We start from the raw sequence: 22,924 nt of genomic DNA on the forward strand, positions 1-22,924 counted from the left end.
TATCAGATACTTGTTTTAGTAGTATATCAGATAAAAGTTTTACTAGTATATCAGGTACTTGTTTTACTAGTATATCAGATAAATGTTTTACAGTATATCAGATACATGTTTTACTACTATATCAGATACATGTTTTACTAGTATATCAGCTACATGTTTTACTAGTATATTGTTTTACTAGTATATCAGATACTTGTTTTACTAGTATATCAGATAAATGTTTTACTAGTATATCAGATAAATGATTTACTAGTATATCAGATAAATGTTTTACTAGTATACCAGATACATGTTTTACTAGTATATCAGATACATGTTTTACTAGTATATTGTTTTACTAGTATATCAGATAAATGTTTTACTAGTATATCAGATACATGTTTTACTAGTATATCAGATACATGTTTTACTAGTATATCAGATAGATGTCTATTGTAGCCAACAGGTATCAGAAGTGTTACGAAAATGAACAGGGAATGAATGTATAACTGTTAAATATTAAATTATGATATAACATACCTGGAATGGAGACATATTTCGTTGTTTCAACCATTACGTCGTTATTTCCATAGAGCAGACACGTGTAGTTGCTTCTGGCAAAACATTGTTTCGTTGTATTTGGAAATAGAAGACTTATTGATACGTTATTTCCGGTAGGATGTAAGGTCAGTTGGTACGAGTTGTTGTCCTTTTGTGTTGTACCATTAGCATAACAAACAGCTTCAATCCCAGAGCTGACGCCAGTGGAGATAAGCTTGATCTCATTCCAGGTATTAGGTGCGTATTGGACGTTGCACTCAATGAGTAAATCACCATGAGGAGACGTAAGCGAGCTACCGAGTTGAATTTCTGAGAAATAAAGTTAATTTAACAACAATGAACAATAAAGAACCTTTTTACATGCATATTCTTTAACAAAACATCTGAAAGTATCTACAAACCAATCATTGGTTTATGATAATTGTATGAAAATTTAATTATTATATATTGTTTAGTTAAACCACAAAGATCTTTGTCTCGGAAAATAATGGTCCGCCAAATTTGTTAAAAGCTTTGACAAAATTTATTGACTCCAGTATTTAGCACTACAATATATTAAAGCAACATGTGTTCTTTCTCGTATATGTAAAGTGGACTCTAAAGTTTGTTAGGTAAATCTTATTGTAATAATATGTCTGTTTGAAATATCCTAAGGTTTACGATTGCCCATTTAAAAGAATGAACACATGTACGAGTTATAGTAACGTGCAGGATACTAATTGAAATTGGGCATGTTCTAGTACCAAGATGAACATTATAGCTGGAATATCGTAAGCTATGTACCAGTTTGAATAATGGTAGTAGTTGTAGCTTCGGGAGTTGTTGTTGTTTGCTCTGAAGTGGTTGTCGTTGTTGTTGACTCTGGAGTGGTTGTCGCTGTTGTTGACTCTGGAGTGGTTGTTGTTGTTGTTGACTCTGGAGTGGTTGTTGTTGTTGTTTGCTCCGGAATTGTTGTCGTTGTTGTTGACTCTGGAGTGGTTGTCGTTGTTGTTTGCTCCGGAGTTGTTGTCGTTGTTGTTGGCTCTGGAGTGGATGTTGTTGTCGTTGGCGCAGATGTGGTTGTTGTAATGATCGTGTGGACGCCTTGCTGCGTATAGGAAGCTGATGTGACAACTACGGATCCACTTATTACTGTAAATGACCCCAGTGTCCCCCCTGCTCCTATGAATGTTGTAACCGTTTGGACATATTGATCATTGCCAGGTATAGTGTAACTGCCAGTAATGATTATCACGAAAGTGACAATGATGCTGCCATTTCTAAAAAGATAACAAATGATGTCAATTACCATACGCATCGTCCGAATTTTGCTGTATAATTAATGTAACTGACCCTTTTTGGGATATAAACTAACGATAAAGCAAATGATACATGTGTACTCTATTACTTTTTTATTTCGTATTTGTTTAACCAATGGGTAATTGCGTAGCTAGGATAGTGATATTTGTCAGTACTATATCTAATCGGTGTTAATTAATAAATAGTAAGACATTTCTAAATTCTACAAAGTCTTGCAACCAATTGAAATATTGAGAGAAAAAAATGTTGCAGTTTTTATTAAATTGAATTCGATTCCTCAGGTGGTACCTGAAATTGCATATTAGTATACCTGTAGTGAAAATGCTGTTATCTGATTAGTAGAGGTATATTGTTCATTTCACACTGTCACAATCGAGTTAACATTGAGTCAATGGAAGGGTGATTCCCAACGTCCTACCAACTGGCGACAGTGTGAATGACAATGCAAAATAGTGACCGCGTAAAGAAGATGCGCGTACGGTTCGTTTCAGCGCCATGTTTTGTTGCATTGCAATGCATCGCACAAGCAGGTCCACAGACGCTTCATGTTGCTACCGTGTATTACTCGCCGTGATTAGTACTACAATGTAACGCTGAGATGAGTGAGATTCGCAAGCGCTTTATTAATGTGGTAGTCAGGACAAACATTCGGCGGTTTGCTACGTGAAGTAAACTGAAATATGCACGATTTGCATAGGTCAAGTTTGGTGATTTGGATAAACTATTGACTAATAAGGACTCGAAAAACATCTACAAAGCAGTTATGATTTAAATGGGAAAAAAACGAGGTTTCCGGGCAGTGATACACAAGGCACAATCACTGATGATGATATGAAGAAACTGTTCGGTTACCCCGTCGTAAATTTCAACAATTCAATTATTATAACGGCCGTGATATTTCGCATTGTTAAAAACATAACTTTATTGCTAGAGCTAAAATAGTTCACTGTTAAATTTGGTGATGAAAATACAATTTGCGTGTATTTGAAACTTTAAAAACTTTGTTAATTAAAGGATTTACGGTATAATAAAATAAATACCACACTCATCAGAGTTTGACAGTGTCTAGGGTCACGCCTCGGCTACCACTGTCATCCTCGGCTTCGGCTCAGGTGACAGTGATACCCTCGAGGAGACCATAGGCACTGTCACACTCTATTAATGCATTTGTATTTATATAATATTGAACAATACAACAAGCGCGAGTCGTTAACATCAGGCCTCAGTCGATCAAAGGTTAGTTAATTTTTAACCAGCAGTAAGTGAACAATTCAAATTGTTGTCATTAAGAAGAAAAAGTTTTCCAAAGCAAAATAAACCCTCAAATCTATTATTATAATATGTTTCAGTAAAAATATAGTAATAAAATGAAATAAGATGCTCTTGATAATTTCCCTTACCACCAGTTAACGCTAACCAACCTTTGAGCAACCGGGACCACATACCCGGTTCCTGCCTTTTTCATATTGAATCGAAGTTTTACAACCGTATGCGTTTTTATTGAAAGTGAAGAAGCTCATCATTTTTTTTTAATTATATTTATTATAATTACCTTAGTGATTTAAGCGTACACACATAGTTCGTGCCCCCTGGGAAGTTGTCGTCTGTAGTAAATGCCTGTTCTACCTATTAGGAGATAAACGTGCATCACAGATAGTAATGATAATGTATTCGCAAGATGTAAGAGTTACATTTAAACAAAAGAAACAAAACTGAGACAATGCAAATATTTCAACGATAGTTAAATTAATGACTTCAAGGTCCAACTGGTTCTGTTTTAAACAATCAACATGTAATCTAGCTTCTCTAATGATATTACCTCCGTACAAAGGTCCAACTGGTTCTGTTTTAAACAATCAACATGTAATCTAGCTTCTCTAATGATATTACCTTCGTACAAAGGTCCAACTGGTTATGTTTTAAATAATTAACATGTAATCTAGCTTCTCTAATGATATTACCTCCGTACAAAGGTCCAACTGGTTCTGTTTTAAACAATCAACATGTAATCTTGCTTCCCTAATGATATTACCTCCGTACAAAGGTCCAACTGGTTCTGTTTTAAACAATTAACATGTAATCTAGCTTCCCTAATGGTATTACCTCTGTACAAAGTTCCTGCTCTGTCGACTTGAACACGGTAGAAGTGGGATCTTCCATGCCTTTTTGAAACTGGTCAGATAATTTTAATTCCAAGCCTATTGTTCCTGTTTTCAACAACCAAAATTATGAACATGAACTTTATAGTAAGTACAAAGCAACTTATTGCATGTTAAAATCACAGTTTCTGTCCTAGTTTTCAAATACAACGATAAAACACATAAAACGCTGTTAAATTAAGAAAAAGTTTGCAGTTTGAACATCAGCAAAATGGACGATATATAATGTATATAATTACGGGTCCAAAATTTAATTTTGTAATATTTCTTTTTTACAAAAATGATAACAGAATAATAATGTCTGTTTATGATTTCAACTTCGATTATTAGTACCTATCTGTAGGTGACAAAGTATAGAAACTTACCTTCGGTGATCGGGGATCCTAAAAAACAATTAAATTTAACATTTAAATACTTTATTAAGCTTATTAGTAGAGAACCATCGGTGAGCTAGCAGTATTGTAATACATAGATCTCTTCCAAGAAATATTCGTACAATCACGGCACCAAAGATCAAACAGATCCAAAGTACCAAAATAAAACCAAAGTTGTAAATGCAATGTTTATCATCACTTAAATATAATAATATTATCAATGTTCAGCATTTGTATTCGTAACTTCTTTTTTCATTGTGCTATAGATTATCTCCCTTTATGCATTAACAACTGTATATCTATCTGCTACACATCTGTCGTTCATGGATGACAGAGATATGGGCAAGAGTGGGAAATCTCCAAAACAGACAGGAGTTACTGTCATCATCATATGCTACACCTAATATTGTTGGTTTGGTAAGGAAATGTTAAATTAGAAGTTAGATTAAAATGCTGCGCGTGCCTCATCACTTATATACATGTACAATGGGTGGTACGTCCTTAAGAATAGTTAATATTGTACATTTTACAAGGTGTTAAGAGTCGGTATTTTAGGTTCGGAAAAGTGAGCGCTTTGCGAGAGAGGCCAGTGAAGGCCATGGCCGGAGGAGCCAGGTATGGCCCGGGTAGAGCACTTGTTATGCTTTAGCAAGCAATATGTGTTTGGTGTTGTAACTCTATATAATCTGTGCACATGTATATTTCCTGTCGTGTTCCAGATACTATGGTAAACAGGACATTGTTTCAATTTCAGAAAGATCTTGTGGAGTATGGCCTCTGGCTGTAGCAAGAGAGCAGCCACAATGTCAAGTAATGAAATAATAAGTCCACATGTGTTGTTTCGTGTGTTATGCAACACCTATTAGTTTGTCATCATATCTAATCACTGGTAGGGGACTCCAAATATAACTCTTTTTTCTTTCATTGGGTGGTAGATATGTATCAGTACTTCTGTCTGACGAGGAATATATTGATAAGCACTGGTACAATATGAGATTTTACATGTTATCACTTATAATGATATGGAGATCTGTTGATAAGTCTATTTTTTCTGAACGATTTGTTGCAGTATATTGTACCATGCCCAGCATAGAAGACATTAAAATAAAAATTATCATGTATTTGATTCGGATGACAACGATAAATACCTTTCCTGAAGACGAAGATAATCAACAGTGGGATAGCTACAACCACCGCTACCATGAATACTGCCAGAGCTGAGTGTTTGATGTTTGTGTTTCCTCCTTTCTTGTCTCGTGGAGAAGGACGGGCAAAATCTTCTCGGCCATGGCGGCGCTTGGATCTATAATTGTGTTCGTCACGGTTCACATCATCTGATCGGCTGTTTGACTCCACATATTGCTGAAGAATAGCAACCAGCAGTCAACTAGTAATTTTATAGGTTTGATTTGATTTTATATTAAAACATAGCTCATGCTAATTTGCTAAGATATAAATGCTAATGTTGTTTCCTTCAGATGTTTACCAGCAATGCAATTACACATTCATTAGTGTGCTAAAAAATACTTTCGTTATATAATTTGTATCTTATGCGTTCCGTATACCAACTTTTTGTCATTGGTTGAAAACTAGATTGCGCTAATACGAAACCTTATGGACACCCCACAGAAACCTAAACAATTAGTACGGTTTTGTTGTTAAGTATTCACGCAAACCCAACTTCAGGTTTGCGTCGTATTTCAACCTTTCAGAAACTAAAGTGAGTTAGTCGTGATAAAGAAAGGGATTTAACTTTTAGAAAACATAATGTGCGGTTGTGTGTAGTTGTTTTGTTGGGTAGGGGTGTAAGTAGGTGTGCTATTGTGTAGCAGGGTAAAATGTCATGCTAAACAATCGAGTTGTGAAATTTGTTGAAAATCATGTGATGCATTCTGAACGTCTATTTATAAGTCTTGCAAGCAAAAAGAACATGCAAACATCTTATAGTTTAACAGTTGAATAGGGTGTATGCCGTAGTATTTCACCGTGTAACAAGTCCGGTGATGCCGTGATACATGTATGATAAGGACTTTATTGACATTGGTTTGTATTATTAACTTACTACACTACCAGTACGTTTAGGAACACATACTTAGTCGTCGTTATTATCTGTGGGTACCACATTACCATGTGATCTGTTCTATTTTTAACACATCAATCATTTAAAGAAACAACAATGCATTGATCATAGTTCATGGCTGTATAAGTATTACTAAATACGAAATATTTAAGTATTTAAGTACAAATACCTAAACATTGATCGCACATGCCCATAATTTAATAAATGTATATACCAGTATATGTTGAACAGTATAATGAATAAACATAGTCTTTTAGAAAAAAACATATCAGAGAAATGTACGGAAGATATGAACATTTATACAGACCCCAAATATACTTATAAATACTACAAATATAGCTTATTTTCAAATTCTATTTTAAAAGCAGTTGATCCATTGGAGGTCTAACATTCTTTACATTCAAATTACTACAATTTAAAACACTGGATTTCAGCGAGGTTTCAAAAGCAAAATTTTAATGTTGATGCTAGAATTCTTGATGCAATATCAACGGTGCAGAATACATATACAACGTGCGACATTTTGCACACATCTAGGAAACTCTACGTACCGGGAAGGAATACATGTATCGATTGATTCATTCTGGACCCTTAAACGTTCATGTAATATTGTCGATGAACCATGACGTGACCTATCCTGTACTCACCTCCGACCAATTGGCCTTGGCCCAGTGACGTTTTGAGTTGTATGCCATCATGTTCCAGTGGGGATCCTCAACAGCATATTCATCAGATATGGCATAATTTCCGAACGCCATGCCACTCGATACACTTCTGTCCTCACCATTGTCACGGACGTACGGTATGGGTACATATGATTCATTGCTGTTCTTTCTATCAGTTCGTCCGATATAATCCACATCGGGATCTGAAAAAGTGCATAAAGTTGGATTCATTTTATTTATTTCACAAAGTATTCCATCGTAACATATATGCACTTTTACATTATATACAGGATACCAATTGAGTTAAATTAAATTAACGCGGCAGACAGGTGACTGAACTGTGGAGTTTATTCTACAAATATACATTCTCACAGTTATTAGCAATGGTCAGTAAAAGAATTAATCAAGAAAATGTTGAGTGATCAAGTATTTACGGACCTCGTGTTACAATTTTTGACACAATTTTTTTAATTTTTTTTTTACTTGCTTTCATATACATACAGAGTTAATTATGGACTCAGAATGAAAATGAAACTACAAACGCAGATATCAATCTTTTATATTGTCATTGAAATTGAAAACTAATTATTTTTTATTATTTTGAAAACAGGTAAGTGTTAATAACAAACATTATAATAGCCCAATGTGTCTTAGTCGGAAGAATGTATCCTATTTTGATAACCTTGATGTTTTAAGGGAATGCATCGTCGTTGTTCCACTCTTATTCAATCTATGGTACCACAGGGGCGTCAGGGTGAGAGGAAGGGCAAACGTAAAAAGTGGGATTTAATAAAAGTATGATAAATATTGCATCGTGAACATTGGTTGTACACTGCAGAATCTCAATTTTATTTCAGTAAGAAAAAATTACTATAACCTTAATTTTGACATCGAAATCCAGACAATCCAGGCTGACAGAGAAACTGGACAAGGAATCAAGTGAGGAAGTCTTTCAGGAACCCCGAAAATGTCCTCGTTTTTTCTTTAAAAAGTTGTGAAACCTCTATTTCAGATGAAAAGGTTTGCGACTGTGATCCACAATGGCATACAATGGATTTTTGTATTGACCCCAATGACGTGGGGCACAGCCGACAAGGTTTTAGTATCATAGTATATAACAGATACATGTAAGACCATATATGGCGTGCATCAATGAATATGATGTATTTGTGTATTTTGTAATATGTATAGAATGAGGTAAGAAGGTGTGTTTGCCTCTTTAAGATGTTTCAGATCTGTTTTCGACTTAATAGTGTTACCTCCATGAAATTATGCAAAAGGCACCCTGCACATTGTTCCCTTCTGTCTTAATTTACTGGTTAACAAGTTTGTTGCGATTTTCCTCATTTTATTGACTTTGGTATACCATAGTCTGTGGACAGGACCTTTGTCCCGCCCCATTTAGAGAACGATCAAAATTGCGGTGTTGCAAAAAGAAACTAAAACCTTGTTATATAGGAGGTAGATATAAACACGGAGTCTCCAATGTTGCAAAGGGTACAGCAGATTTACATTGGCCGCTTACTTGTCACCAGGTAGAGGGCACAATGCAAAATTCCGGTTCTGCAGTGGGTTTCCACATTAGTTGCCTCTTACAACAGTGAGAACGGAAGGTGTCTCATTTTCTCATTACACGACCTTCATCATTTCACGACCTACAGGGTGACATTAGTATTGTTTTATAGTGGTACTAAACGATCAACCGAGTGTTTAACTCAGATACGTTTACTACCAAGATAAATACTAACATAGCGTCATCCTTAATCAATGTGCAAAACTCATATCAACATGTAACTGTCCAATTGACCACGAACCACCTCAGACAAAATACGATTGCTATCTGTACAAACTTTGACAAATGAATAGCTTTAATTGTTAATCATGACTATGTCCACCGCGTAAAACAAGGTGTTTCTTGTTTATAACCCTGGCTATGTAATTTACCATACACATGGTGCACTCATAAGGGGGTTGCTTATATAAAGCAACTTTTTTTGTTAAAATATTGAGCATAGTCATAGGTAAGTGGTAGTTTTAGCCATTAATGTGTGTTGAAACTGGCTCAATGTGAATACAATATAAGGAAACGGCTGGGCACTACAATCTGGAGATTCAGTATTTGTTGTTTAACGCGATATTTAAAAGAATCGTGGTATGAATGGGCAAAACTGAGTTGCAGAGAGAAAATAATTTTAGAAAGAAAAGTGTGTTTGATTCACCGAGACAAGTTTAAAATTTCGCGTATCACTGATAATACTCAATGAGAAATATGTTTAGGATAACAGATAGCCTTTACCTCAGTTTATACATTTTTAATGAAAACAAACGAACATTTCTACAAGTAGTTTGTTTTTAATATCATTGAAACTGTATGAATGTAAAAGCAAATGAAATGTAAATCATAAGATACTTGCTTGTTTTAGAAGTAAATTAAAATGAAATATCCAAAGTATGTCCTGAAGTTTATTTAACTTACGTAAAGTCGATATTTGACACATTGAATTTTTTTACATGTATGTAATCAGAACATGACGTCAAAACTCTGTATTATATATCATCTATTTATATACATGTACATATGTAAATAAATAAACGAACGTAGTATCGCATTGTATGGGAGGTATACGTGAATAGTCTCGTCATATGAGGCGTCTATTACGTTACGACAGACATTTTTGTAATGCGAGATTGTATCCCCTATTACAGAAAACTGGTATCGTATTGAATGCACTCTTCATTGTTAACAGTTTCATAGAGACGCCTCTGATTGCGCACGATGTATTCATTATAAGCTCATAAACTTTAGAAAAAAGGAGACTTCCTACTTTATTTTCTCCAGTGTGTTCGAATCCTGGTCTAACCTTGCTGATGTTTTCTACTCGAAAACTGTGTTGTTGATTATATTTATTTTTTTCATCTTTATTATTTCTCATGATATGATTGTCTTATCAGGTAAGATTTATCAAAGTTATAGCCATGCGAGCAAAACAGTTTCAACACTTAGTAACAATTTCTAGCAGTGGTACCGGGATCCTGAATTGTAACACATTCTGTCTGTTGGTAAAGTGTTACAAGTATATATCGCTTTGTTAAAACAATTTGAGTCTCCCTTGCCAAATATATTTTTGGACCAAATTCTAGTAAAATCACTCCTATCAAACTGAATGAAAAGGAATTTAAAAAATTAACTAGATTTTCCCTATTAGGGCCCCGCCCCTCTGCCCCAAAGGGGGCCACACCCTCCGATTAAAGATAATTCAGCCCTCTTTACCCAAGGGATGCTCTCAACTTAGTTAAAATTCCTCCAGTGGTGCAGGAGAAGAAGGATTTAAAAAAATCGACCTCAAATTCCCCTATTTGGCCCAGCCGCTTTTCACCCAGAGGGCCATACCCTCTGTTTTTACAAACTTTAGTCCCTTTTGCCCAAGGATACCCAAGGCCGAATTTTGATTAATCCCTTCAATGGTACAGAAGAATAATTTTAAAGATTTAAACCTCGATTTCCCCTATTGGGCCCCGTCCCGGTGTACCCAGACAGGCCACACCCTCCGTTTATACAAAAATGTGTTTAAGTGTTACTAGTATATTTCCAACAAGCTACTCTGAACCACCATCTTTCATACATAAATGGGTATAACCTGAAATTAAATGCCTCGATGCACCTTGACAACCAAACGTACTAACAAGCATTAGAGGTGACACAGGTAGCCGCGTGAGGCGAGACGGGTAACGTGTAACCGCACGTGTTTGTATTTCACTTACTTTAATAAAAACGGTTGACGGTCGAAGGCCACTCCCATACATAGGTGTTGAGTTTTATATGATAATTGCTTTATGTTCGGTTGAACGTAGTGAATTAAAATCAAAAGTATATCAGGCTTTAGACATTGCATTCTAATGACAAGATAGTAACAGCATACATAAAGCATACCATATACCAACGCAGAACGAATTATAAATTAATTTACAAACATTGAATGACCTATGTAATAAACTTTATATTTTAAGCAACATAAATGACATGCAATCTTAACGTTTAAATATATGTCTTGTCAAGTTGTTGCACCAAAAACGAGTCATACTTTAATTCAAATACTTTAACACGTTCGAGTTTATCTTTATTTTTATAAAATCCTATATAAGATCTTCCGGGTCGGCTTCAGGTAAATTGGCTCCCCGATGTAACATTGGCCTCTGACACGTTTATTAGCATGCGTGTGCGTTATGTATCAGTTACACTTTGAAATGGTCATGGTTCATGTTCCCATCGTTATGCAAACCACTCCTCGTTGTTCTAACAACAATGTCTATGTAAACATTGGTGTAGTTGACGTCGCAGTCAGAGGAATGCGGAAGATGTCTCACCTTTACCAAACTTCATCGTCACAATTATCTAGTTTAACTCACATGTCTAATATTGATCAACATATTATAAGTGACTCCTATTGAAAGTAACCATGGGACCTTTAACGCGTTGATGGGTGGTACTTAATACTGAAATTGAATGATGACCGTAAGCTTAGATTTGATAATGGGCAATTTATTAACAATACAATCGACCCACATACTTTTAAAAACAATTGCGCATGTTGGCTAAATTTCAGAACGATTTACGGTTACCTAACAACATCACGCAATCAAGTGGCATTACCAATTCATTTTGTCACATCTTGAACATCATCAAGAAAGAAACAATCTACCCCAATACTGCACAAATATTTGGTTTCCCAATCATTAAAACATGTTTCTTTGGTATTACCAGTGCCTTAACAATGTGTTGGTTTTGTCTGTATTACTGGTCACCCGTCACACACCTACTAGTTCTAGACTGTCTGAGTAAGTTGTTATATGTAAATACTTCTGTGTGTAGTTCGGTATTTCTTTAAATTATTGTTACAACTTATACGAGAAAGTCGATTTACTCTTGATAATATTGTAACACCATATATGAGAGTAGAAATACTGTTTGTATTATCGTCATGACAAATGTGAAAGTAGAGATATTTTTGTATATTATTGTAACAACATATGTTAGAGTGATGCCAACCTTATTGACCTTTCATTTGCCGTTGAACTAGAATTTAAAAGCAAACCAAGTTGACATAATGAGTCTGTTACTAAGTCAGTATTAGAATTCGATATTGTATAACCTGTTTGAGAGTCTGTGTGCTCATTTTGCGTTTCATTCATTTCTACTTTGTAAGTGTTCGTGCGAGGAGGCAGTACCTGGATGTACACGATATATTTATGATTACTTCCTGAAATGTGGCTTTACTTGGCTATTACGTTCTTAAAGTAAACTATTTTTATTTTGTTAGGAAAACAACACTAACCAATCCATTCTTTTTATTTGAATTGCGTTGACGATCGACGAATTGAAAACATCTTGAGAGTGCAAAATGTGATAACGGCTAAGTTTGTTTCGACAGTTGTAACTACACTTTTAAGATGTGTTACCGTGATAGCATATATTTTGTATTCTTTAACACGCATTAAGAACAAATGCTGCCTTTCTGTGATATTTTCTTCCAAATCATGTCCATCAAAAAAACACTTGTTTAAATATATGTTGACTCTTTTACTTCCACTAATGTATTGTAACAAATTATGTATCATTACCCGATGATAAACAACACATCAAAAAGCTCCTTAACGTAGAATTGATCTTAATGCAGCTTTGTTTATATTTTTTTACTTTCTAATAGTCATTTTTCTGTAATAATTTACCCGGTCTGTGAGAACTATTTCCAGACAGGAAAATGTCACGTGACAACAGCATTGTAATTATTGTAATTTTAAAAATCAACACGTTTTGGTCGATTTCAAAAGGCAAAAGTCAAGGCAAACCGCCCCCAATGTTATAGGTTTGTGTTATTTTGTCTGAGAATCGTCGTTTAGCACATAGAAGACTTGAAAGAAAGGCATGTACGAAGAAAGTTTTTATTTCAAGAGATACTGCATTTTGGAAAAATTGCTCGAGTAACATTGTAAATATTATGAATATATAGTAAATCAAGATACCTATAAATGACTTGTAACTCAAACAGCATCTTGACAAATTGTCCACTGATTCAAAATCACTAGTTTACAACATACGCATAAGAATATGGAACCCCCCCCCCCGCCCCCTAAAAGTGTTTTCACCATTCATTCACAGTAACAACTCTATATCAAAACAGTTTGCTTACCTTTGTACGGTTTTCTTCTGTCCATGTTATGCTTGGTCCAGTACAAAACCCGTAGGATGTCAAATCCAGTCCTGTCCCCTAACCAGTACGAATGTGTCTTGTATTTAAGAACAAAGTAAATAGCTTCCTGGTTGTTTCTATTTTTAGTGTGAATAGGTATCCTTTTGAGCATATGAATTAGTTCTCTCAAATAGCGATAGCCATGGCCTATTTATTTCGTGAATAAGAAAGATGTCTCGTTTCGGAAAAGAAATGTATAGTTATTTTGCACTTATCATTACTGTTTATTATCAAACTGCATATGAATACTTTTGCAGTTCAAACAACTTTATTTACTAGTCATTTCATTTGTGTGTTAACTCATGTCTCATAAAGTCTTCATTTTTATATTTTAAGCAATGCTATTGTCTAGTAATATATGTGTGGGTTGAAGGGTTTTGGGTGGGAGGGGAAGGTGAGTCTGTACATCTCCTATCTCCCTTTGCAATTTAACGCAGGCTATGCGATGTCGATATGTCACAATCTAATGACAGGGCACGCTGCTGCACACCACCTAGACCTTTGACATACAAACGATGGGAAGTTCCCATAAAAGGCAGTAATGGTCTTTTGTTTAAGAATGGTGCTTTAAAAAAAATAAACATATCACATTAGTTTCACAGAACAAGACTGTTTTTATAAATAAGAAAAAAGCCATTGTGATGAAAGGGTCCAACATGATGCGGTTAAGAAAAACTGAGATAAAAGCCAAACAAACAAAGTTTAATTCAAAATATCCTTTGCGTTGTTTTACAGTTTGTAATTTATCTAATTAGAAACGTGAACATAATTGAAACTGCGAAGCCAGCGTTTGTATACATTTAATTTAAGATCAACAAATACTTTGATTTTACGAGTATATAATCTATACACCTCAAACTGTACATTTTCGAAACAAAGAAAACTTGGAATAAGCATTGATTTTGATAGTATCATATGTCTTGCCTATTCATTGCACGACTGTAACAAGATAAAGTATCATGTAAAAAACAATGCTAACATAAACTATATAAGTTTTACTTGAGATAGCGTATCTCATGACATTTTTGTATTTTCAAATCAAACCACACTTCATTAGCATGTATACATGTAACAGGGTACATATGAGTTACGGTACATTTCTCTATGCTATATCCACAGATTCAGCCTTATTGATTTGGTACAACATGATGGACTCTGCTGGTGAATTGTATTAGTCGCCGAGGTTGGCTGTAACCTTGAAAACCACATCTGTCTTTTCGCACAGTGAAACAGTTCATAATATACACTCTTTACATATTATTTATTTTGAAAATTTAACATTTAAAGTGTTATGTTAGTTAATTAAGGGGTTCTAGGCACGTGCACCTTTGTTTCAACAGAAGTTAAAACAATTTGGATTGTCCACTTTTTACACCCCAGCATCACCGATGAGTCATAGACAGACTCAAAAGTCGTATTTCGCAGCGCAGCATACTTTTTTGGCATATTGTATATATGACCAAATACTAAAGGCACAATCATATGTGTGTGGGTACATTAATCATAGCAAACATAGGCTGCTGAGTGTTCGGTCAGATGCATTTTTGCTGCAGGGTACGCTGGTATCACTTTATTCATCTCGGATTTTTACGTTACCGATGTTGACACAGGTAAATATATACAAATTTCCATTTACAAGCCATGAGACAAGATCATGTTTCATTATTTCTTCGTTGAGACAAGGCCCACAATAACATCATGAATCCAGGAAGTGTGACGTATCTAATAAATATGTAAATATATAAAACATGCAACGCAATAGGTGTGTATCATCAGACAAGTTACTTTGCATAGAGAAAAAAAATAAAAATTCTCAAAGGTGATATATTTTATGCAGACATTGGGATAAATGTGGTCAACATGTTCGTTCTCTAACACTACACAATGAATACTGCCTATACTGTATAAATGTCAGACCTGAGCGGAACAGTAGTTTACACTATAGTGAAAACATAACATACCTCATCGTCAGCACACAGCAACAAAATATACCAAAGCGCCAACGGACAAGGTTTTAATATACAGTTGTGGGACCGCACAACGCACCAAAAATAGCGTGCGCACACCGTACATACATCGTTCACACACCGTCCGCACATCGTCCACCCATGGTGAGCACAACTGTGCGATTTAGCAATCGTTTGCTCGTTTGTGCGCTTCTCTCCGCACAACTGTGCGATTTAGTATCATTTGTAGATCAAAATTACGGAATGACAAAAATACGGAAGGCTTGTATGCGATAATGTACACTGTGTATATATCTGTAATTTCTCATCACAATAATCAAGATTAAACAATTTCACAACTCGTGTTACACACTGACAGCGACCGTTAGCTATATATAGGCTGTCAAGAATGGGTTTGGCTCCAAGGTAACAGAACAGGTAAATAACAATTTATGAGTGTCCGGAGTTTACCTGACTAGTTCTGACACACAGAGCTGATATGCGATACCGTTTGACCGTAATGAATAGTATTTTTTATTTGCATTCGTTTGCCTATAGCTCCCCTTCACCTGGATTTTCACCCCCCCGNATGTTTACCTGTAAACGGGATTGTGTTGTAATTTTACATTTGTCGATTAAGTTTGTTTAAAAACACAGAAAAAACAATTTCTAAATATAAGAATGTATAGACAGAAAAATAAATTATAGATGTTGCTAGAATATAGAAACATACGTAAATATCAAGGTTATATGTTTAAACGCGAAACCGTATAAATTGTTAAGGCATTCCTTAATTTACACCAACCACGATTGTTATCGCACAGCGTCCGTCCATCGTGCACACAGATGTGCGCAGGTACTGATCGTCCAGCTTTTTATCGTTCGCCCATCGTGCACACACCGTTCACACACCGTGCACACATCGTGCGCACACCGCACATCGTGTAACGTTGTGCGATCCCATAACTGTACCTCACCGTCTACACACAAGGACAAAACACACCATATTGTCAACAGACAAAAGTACGATCAACTTCACCGTCAACATACAAGGAAAATAGACACCATAACATCAACGGACAGAGATAAAATATGTCTTACCGTAAAAACACAAGGAGGAACTATCCCATGACATCAATAGACAAAGATACAATACATCTTATTGCCAACGCACACAATGACGAACTTTACCATGACATCAACGGACAAAGATACACTATATCTTACTGTCAGCACACAAGGACGAAATATACAATGACATCAACGGACAAAGATGCAATGTATCTTACCCTCAAAACACAGGGACGAAATATACCATGACATCATCGGTCAAAGATACAATATCTCTCACCCTCAAAACACAATGACGAAATATACCATGACATCAACGGACAAAGATACACTATATCTTACTGTCAGCACACAAGGACGAAATATACAATGACATCAACGGACAAAGATGCAATGTATCTTACCCTCAAAACACAATGACGAAATATACCATGACATCAACGGACAAAGATACAATACATCTTTCTGTGAACAAACAAGGACGAACTATACTATGACTTCAACGGACAAAGATACTATATATTACCCTCAAAACACGAGGACAAACTATACCATGACTTCAACGGACAAAGATACAATATAACTTTCTGTCAACAAACAAGGACGAACTATACCATGACATCAACGGACAAAGATACAATAAACGTATTGTCAACACACAAGTACAAGTATACCATTTCGTCTAATGGATAAAGATACAACTTAACTCATTGTCTACAAACAAAGACAAAATATACCATAATATCAACGGACGGAGAAACAACTTACCTCATTATCAACAAATAGAGACACAATATACCACAGTGTCAAGGGACGAAGATACAACTTACCTCATTATCAACAAATAAAGACAAAAGATACAACTTACCTCATTATCAACAAATAGAGACACAATATACCAAAGTGTCAATGGACGAAAATACAACTTACATCATTATCAACAAATAGAGACACAATATACCACAGTGTCAATGGACGAAAATACAACTTACCTCATTATCAACAAATAGAGACACAATATACCAAAGTGTCAATGGACGAAAATACAACTTACCTCATTATCAACAAATAGAGACACAATATACCACAGTGTCAATGGACGAAAATACAACTTACCTCATTATCAACAAATAAAGACAAAATATACCAAAGTGTCAATGGACGAAGAAACAACTTACCTCATTATCAACAAATAAAGACAAAATATAACTTCATCTTCAAAGGACAAAATTTACCACAGAAGTAACGTGTATTCTGGCACGGTTAAACATTTATAGATACGCCATTGCATTTTGCCTTAAACTTAAATAATGTGTTTGCCATTAAAGAGCTATACATACTATCACAGGTATCACACGTGTTTGACACGCTCTGTGGAGTAGCCTGTACCTTTTGTATATGATCGCTAGGTGAAATAACCGGTTTTGTACTCTGCTCTATTTGTTACACCGTATGGCTTTCCGGGGGAAATATATTGCCAACTCACTTTTTGTATGATTTCATTTGAACATTTGGTATTTCATATTACTAAAACGCAAGCTCGGAGGTTTACCTGCTAAATGTAATTATAAGTCATAAATACAATTTAAAGCCATAATTTGTACACTGTAAACGGTAATCTAGTTAGTCAAGACTAATATTATATTACAGAGCCGTGTCTTAAGATAACTATACTCTTTTTTGTCATTATTCAATATGACAGACACATTTTAATGCAAAGTGAGCATGCCTACCTTTTAATGATATGCAAATTTCATTACGTTACAATAGGATTCTCAAGAGTGATGTTTTGTAGGACGCACGGTAGTCTTGTGGTAGGACGCCGGGCTCGTGACCGAAGGGTCCAAGTTCGAGTCACGGCACGGCACGGCACGGCACGGCACGGTGTTGTACATGTATCTTTCAGCAAGATACTTTACTCCGCTTGTTCCAGTCTACTCAGCTGTAAATGAGTCTTTGGTTGGGGAGTGCTAGAATTGTAGAATGCTAGCTGTGAGCGCCGAAATGTCAGCACCGGCTGTATGCTCCCCGTGGAGTTGATAAAGATGTTGGCTGGTTGCAAAGGCCCTAAAACCACGGATAATAATTTGTGAACCGCTTTGAGACGACCTATGAACTAGGTTTTGATAAAGCGGTATATAAGAACCTCGAATTATTATTATTATTATTGTGTCCTAAGTGAAAATAATGTAAAGGAATCATTTTTTACATTTCTAAAATTATTTTTATAAAGGTCACATATATTTTATTTCTTTTAATTTATGAATGTATTTGAATGTGCATTCCTACTCCTGAATACAACATGGGACTAGTCTGTTAAAATGTAAATATATAAGAGTCAACATTTTTTGTTGTGTAAATATTTCGGTGTCTATGCAGTAATATACAAAATATTATCAGATTTAAACATTTGTTTAACAGATCCGTTATCAGAAGTGAGAGGTAACACCTGTCTAATCAGTAAAGCGTAACCTGACAAGTCAGCGAATTCCTCACCATATAATCAGTAAACACAAACAGATACAAAATAGGTAGACGGATGGCACCTTTAAACAATGCACTTCAACCTGATTTGTCACTCATTTTGTAGGATAATCTCGTATACAGTATCAATGAAAACAGAACACGAGTCAGTTTTGTTCATGACCCTAAGGTCCACACCACACTTAGCGATTTACATGATAGGTATGTATTGGTAGCCTTTAGTAACTTACCTGTCCGGAACACATAGCCTTATTCTCTTTGTACTTGTTGTTCACGCTTTACGCTGGTTTATTAAGTTTGAGCTCGTATTACGGTTGTTGTCAATTTGGTATTCTCTTGTTGTTTATTAAGACGAATGTGATGTGTGATTAGGAACATAATTTATATACATATATATATTCAGGGGGAAGTAAAGGTAAACACTACTTTATCCGAGATGAAAATGCCATTTGAGTTTCACTATCATCAATTTTGTATCAATTTATTTATTGAAATGCTGGTATATTCATTTGTCATAACTCATGAAAACATGCCGTGCTCAATCGCTGTTACTGGACATTAACACAGAATCAGTTGAGTTTTGGCAAGTCACACTGTATAACCGCTCACTACACCTTACGCAATCCCAGTTACGGCGTTACACATAACACATTCAACATCTACACCGACGGACAGGAGAGCAGGTAAGGTGTCAATTTTATCAGTTTAGGTTTGGGCCAGCTTCTGAAAATTTACACGGCTAATTTTGACGCTTCAAAATGAATCAAACAAGGATATTGCAAACGTCCTCTACTGGAGACATGTCGGCTGATTACACATTGTTTTTCCACAAAAACTAGTTCTGCCAATTCAACCAGTATGCGATGGCATGTTATATTGGTAGACAAACATCAACGCCACAATGCTATAAATACGGTAGTACCAGCGGTCTCAAAGGTTCGCCTCGATAAAGCACATCGTTTGAATACCAGGCACTACAAGAAATATGGTACTGTTTGACGTTTTGTGTCTCTACTTCTCCGATGACCGTGTGACAAGAAGAAACTAGATCCATCCGTAAAAAAGGACATTGTTTCATTAGCGTAACATATAACGACAGACACAATTAAAGCAGTTGATGAGGTGATGTTGTGTCACCGCGCTTTTAATCGGATTACATTCAAGAAGTCTCGGAGATTTAGTGTTGATACACGACGACCAAGAAATGTCCTGGCTTTCTCACTTGCAAGGGCATTACGATTGCGCAGATGCAACAGCTACATCAGCTAAACCAAATCAATACAACAACTTAACCTAAGTATTTTTCTCTATGTGCCTTCTAATATACATTATTTGCTTTTACTGTAACCCTCGTGACCATCACAAGACCATCGACCTATATAGCAAATGTCCTCTCGTCAGACCTCCATTTACTGGCGGTGCAATGGCTGCCTCATTTCGCAACTATCGAGACTTGTGTGTAACGACTTGGCCATATATCCGCGCTGATTTGATTTGATTAGATATACAGGCAGGGTATATAACATTCAATTAGCTTCAGAACGAATTGCAATGTACTGTCGCGGTAAACTAACAGCAGTTTCTTTTGTTACAATGTATGACTTGAAACTTCGCAAAAAAACTTTTGTCAATTTGATCAAATATTGGATAAGGTAGAAACAAATTTACGGTAACATAATCTCCAACTATTATATAATCTTCGTCAACCTATGATTGCCGGATTATGCGTAGTTTGTAAATACCCCAACCCTCATCAAAGACATAAACACTGGTGAAAATAACTTACATAACGTTGCCTATAACATATAAACTTATTAAGCTGTTCTATATTTATAAATATCAGGTGACTTAAACTCTTTTTATTCGACTCATTGATTGTTGTAGTAATAACATACTTACGGACTTTTGTGGAGGTTATATCTGCAATTAATTTGAACCCGAATACAAAATATTGACAAAAGGAATTTGCTGTTCTTGCTGCATATTATAAATAGCGTTGGGGAGTCTAATTCTCAATCACAAAAGTGAATAATTACATTTTAAGTGTAAACAGCTACTGTATTCATAAAACCGTTATCAAGCTCAAACTCGGTTCAATTTTCTGTTCTGTTAATTATTAATAAAACTATGATATTTTATCAACTTTTTTGAAATAATTTCGGAAAGACTTTAAGCCCATTCTATTTTAAATGTTTGATACTTGATTATCTGACCGTGTCACAGGAAGATGGAATAGAGTCCCACGCGAGAAAAGGTTATGTCCCTATGTAATAACTGTGTTGGGGACGAATACCACTACTTATACCAATGTCCTAATGTATCTGTTGTAGGTCTTAGACAACTTTATATACCAAATTATTATTATGTCAACCCAACTTATATCAAAATGAAAGGAATGTTCTCAATTTGTAACACGGTACTCTTAACAAAAGTAAGTAAATTTATACAAAGAGTAATGAAGCTACTTAATATCTAAAATAATTTAGCTAAAAGAATTATTGAAATGGGTTGTTATTGTATGAATTGTATCATGTGTCATATTATGTGAGTACTATGTCCATCAATGTATACTATGTATTATGTGACCTCTTGTTACGCACGTATACGTGTGGCGTGAGTGTAAAAAAAACCCTTGAAAACTTGAAACTTGGTCAAATAATTTAAGTGAGTTACAAGAAAGTTAGTTTGAGCACAAAAAAACATGCTTGGGCTAAAGTACGGCTTCGTGAATACAGGCCCTGATCATTAACATAGCTGGATGTTGTAGAGCTACGTTGCGAACAATGGGCGTGGCCATGTATCCCCATCAAAGTTATCAAATTGTAAAGACGTTTTGTTAGTAAGGATCGTGCAGTGATCCTCTCTTCAGACGTTGGAAAATCAAATGATGTTATAGTACTTTGAACGTCAGGAAGGTTCATCAGCTGCTGAAAGTTTCACTTTCAAATCGTTCCAACGTCGTAGTCGATTATGATATTATTATAGCAAGTTAGCAACTGTTGATGTGAATAACGTTGATTTACAATTACAATTTCTGTTTTGTTAATACAACTTCTTACTTAATATACATTGTACAGTTGTGGGATCGCACAACGTTACACGATGTGCGGAGAGCGCACGGTGTGTGCACGGTGTATGAATGATGTGTGCACGATGTGCGAACGTTGAAAAATTGGACGATCATTGCATACGCACATTTGTGCGCACGATGGACGAACGTTGTGCGAAAACAATCGTGGTTGGTGTAAATTGAGGAACGCCTTAACAATATATACGGTTTCGTGTTTAAACATATACACTTGATTTTAAAGTGTGTTTATATATACAAGCTGCATCTATAAGCTTATCTTTAAATTTAATGTCTACGCTTTCCTGAATTTAGAAATTGTGTTTTCGGTGTTTTTTGAACGACCTTAATCGACATGTAAAATTATAACACAGTTCCCGTATACAGGTAAACATACCATGTAGCTACTTTGTACATGAACCTGGACCGTACTTGTCTCCGCCCCGGGACCTTACACGATGCACGTAACTCATCGGGGTGTTAATCCAGGTGAAGGGGATCTATAAGCCAAACCGAATGCAATTAACAAATACTAATTGTCCAGTTGTGTTTTCATAACGGTCATACTTCATCACACATCAGCTATAGGTGTCAGGCACAGGCCAGGTAAAACTCCGTCCACTCATCAGAATGTTATTTACCTGTTCTGATATCTAGGAGCCAAACCCATTCTTGACAGTCTAACGGTCATTGTAATATTGTGTAACACGCATTGTAAACTTGTACATAATCTTAATTATTGTGATGAGAAATCACAGTAATATATACAGCTGTACATGTACATCCTTCCGTATTTATTTCATTTCGTAATATTGATCAACAAACTGTACCTAATCGCACAGTTGTGCGGAGAGAAGCGCACAAGGGGGCGAACGATTGTTAAATCGTACAGTTGTGCGCACCATGTGTGGACGATGTGCGGACGGTGTGTGAACGATGTATGCACGGTGTGCGCACGCTATTTTTGGAGCGTTGTGCGGTTACACAACTG

At 35.7% G+C, this 22,924-nt stretch overlaps 1 protein-coding gene across 1 annotated transcript in view; it reads right to left on the reverse strand.

Moving 5' to 3' along the window:
- LOC110463641 (mucin-22-like) overlaps positions 1-22,924 on the reverse strand; it is a 45,955-nt gene that overhangs the window by 18,122 nt on the left and 4,909 nt on the right. The window contains exons 4-11 of the mRNA XM_021518425.1: positions 13,306-13,442; positions 7,100-7,320; positions 5,521-5,734; positions 4,364-4,381; positions 3,943-4,046; positions 3,392-3,465; positions 1,324-1,799; positions 520-849 (exon numbers count right to left, since the gene is read on the reverse strand). Of these exons, the coding sequence (XP_021374100.1) occupies positions 520-849; positions 1,324-1,799; positions 3,392-3,465; positions 3,943-4,046; positions 4,364-4,381; positions 5,521-5,734; positions 7,100-7,320; positions 13,306-13,442 (1,574 nt within the window). The remainder of the gene's footprint in view (positions 1-519; positions 850-1,323; positions 1,800-3,391; positions 3,466-3,942; positions 4,047-4,363; positions 4,382-5,520; positions 5,735-7,099; positions 7,321-13,305; positions 13,443-22,924) is intronic.

Source organism: Mizuhopecten yessoensis, unplaced genomic scaffold, assembly GCF_002113885.1.
Source record: "Mizuhopecten yessoensis strain PY_sf001 unplaced genomic scaffold, ASM211388v2 scaffold10919, whole genome shotgun sequence".
Taxonomy (NCBI): Eukaryota; Metazoa; Mollusca; class Bivalvia; order Pectinida; family Pectinidae; genus Mizuhopecten; species Mizuhopecten yessoensis.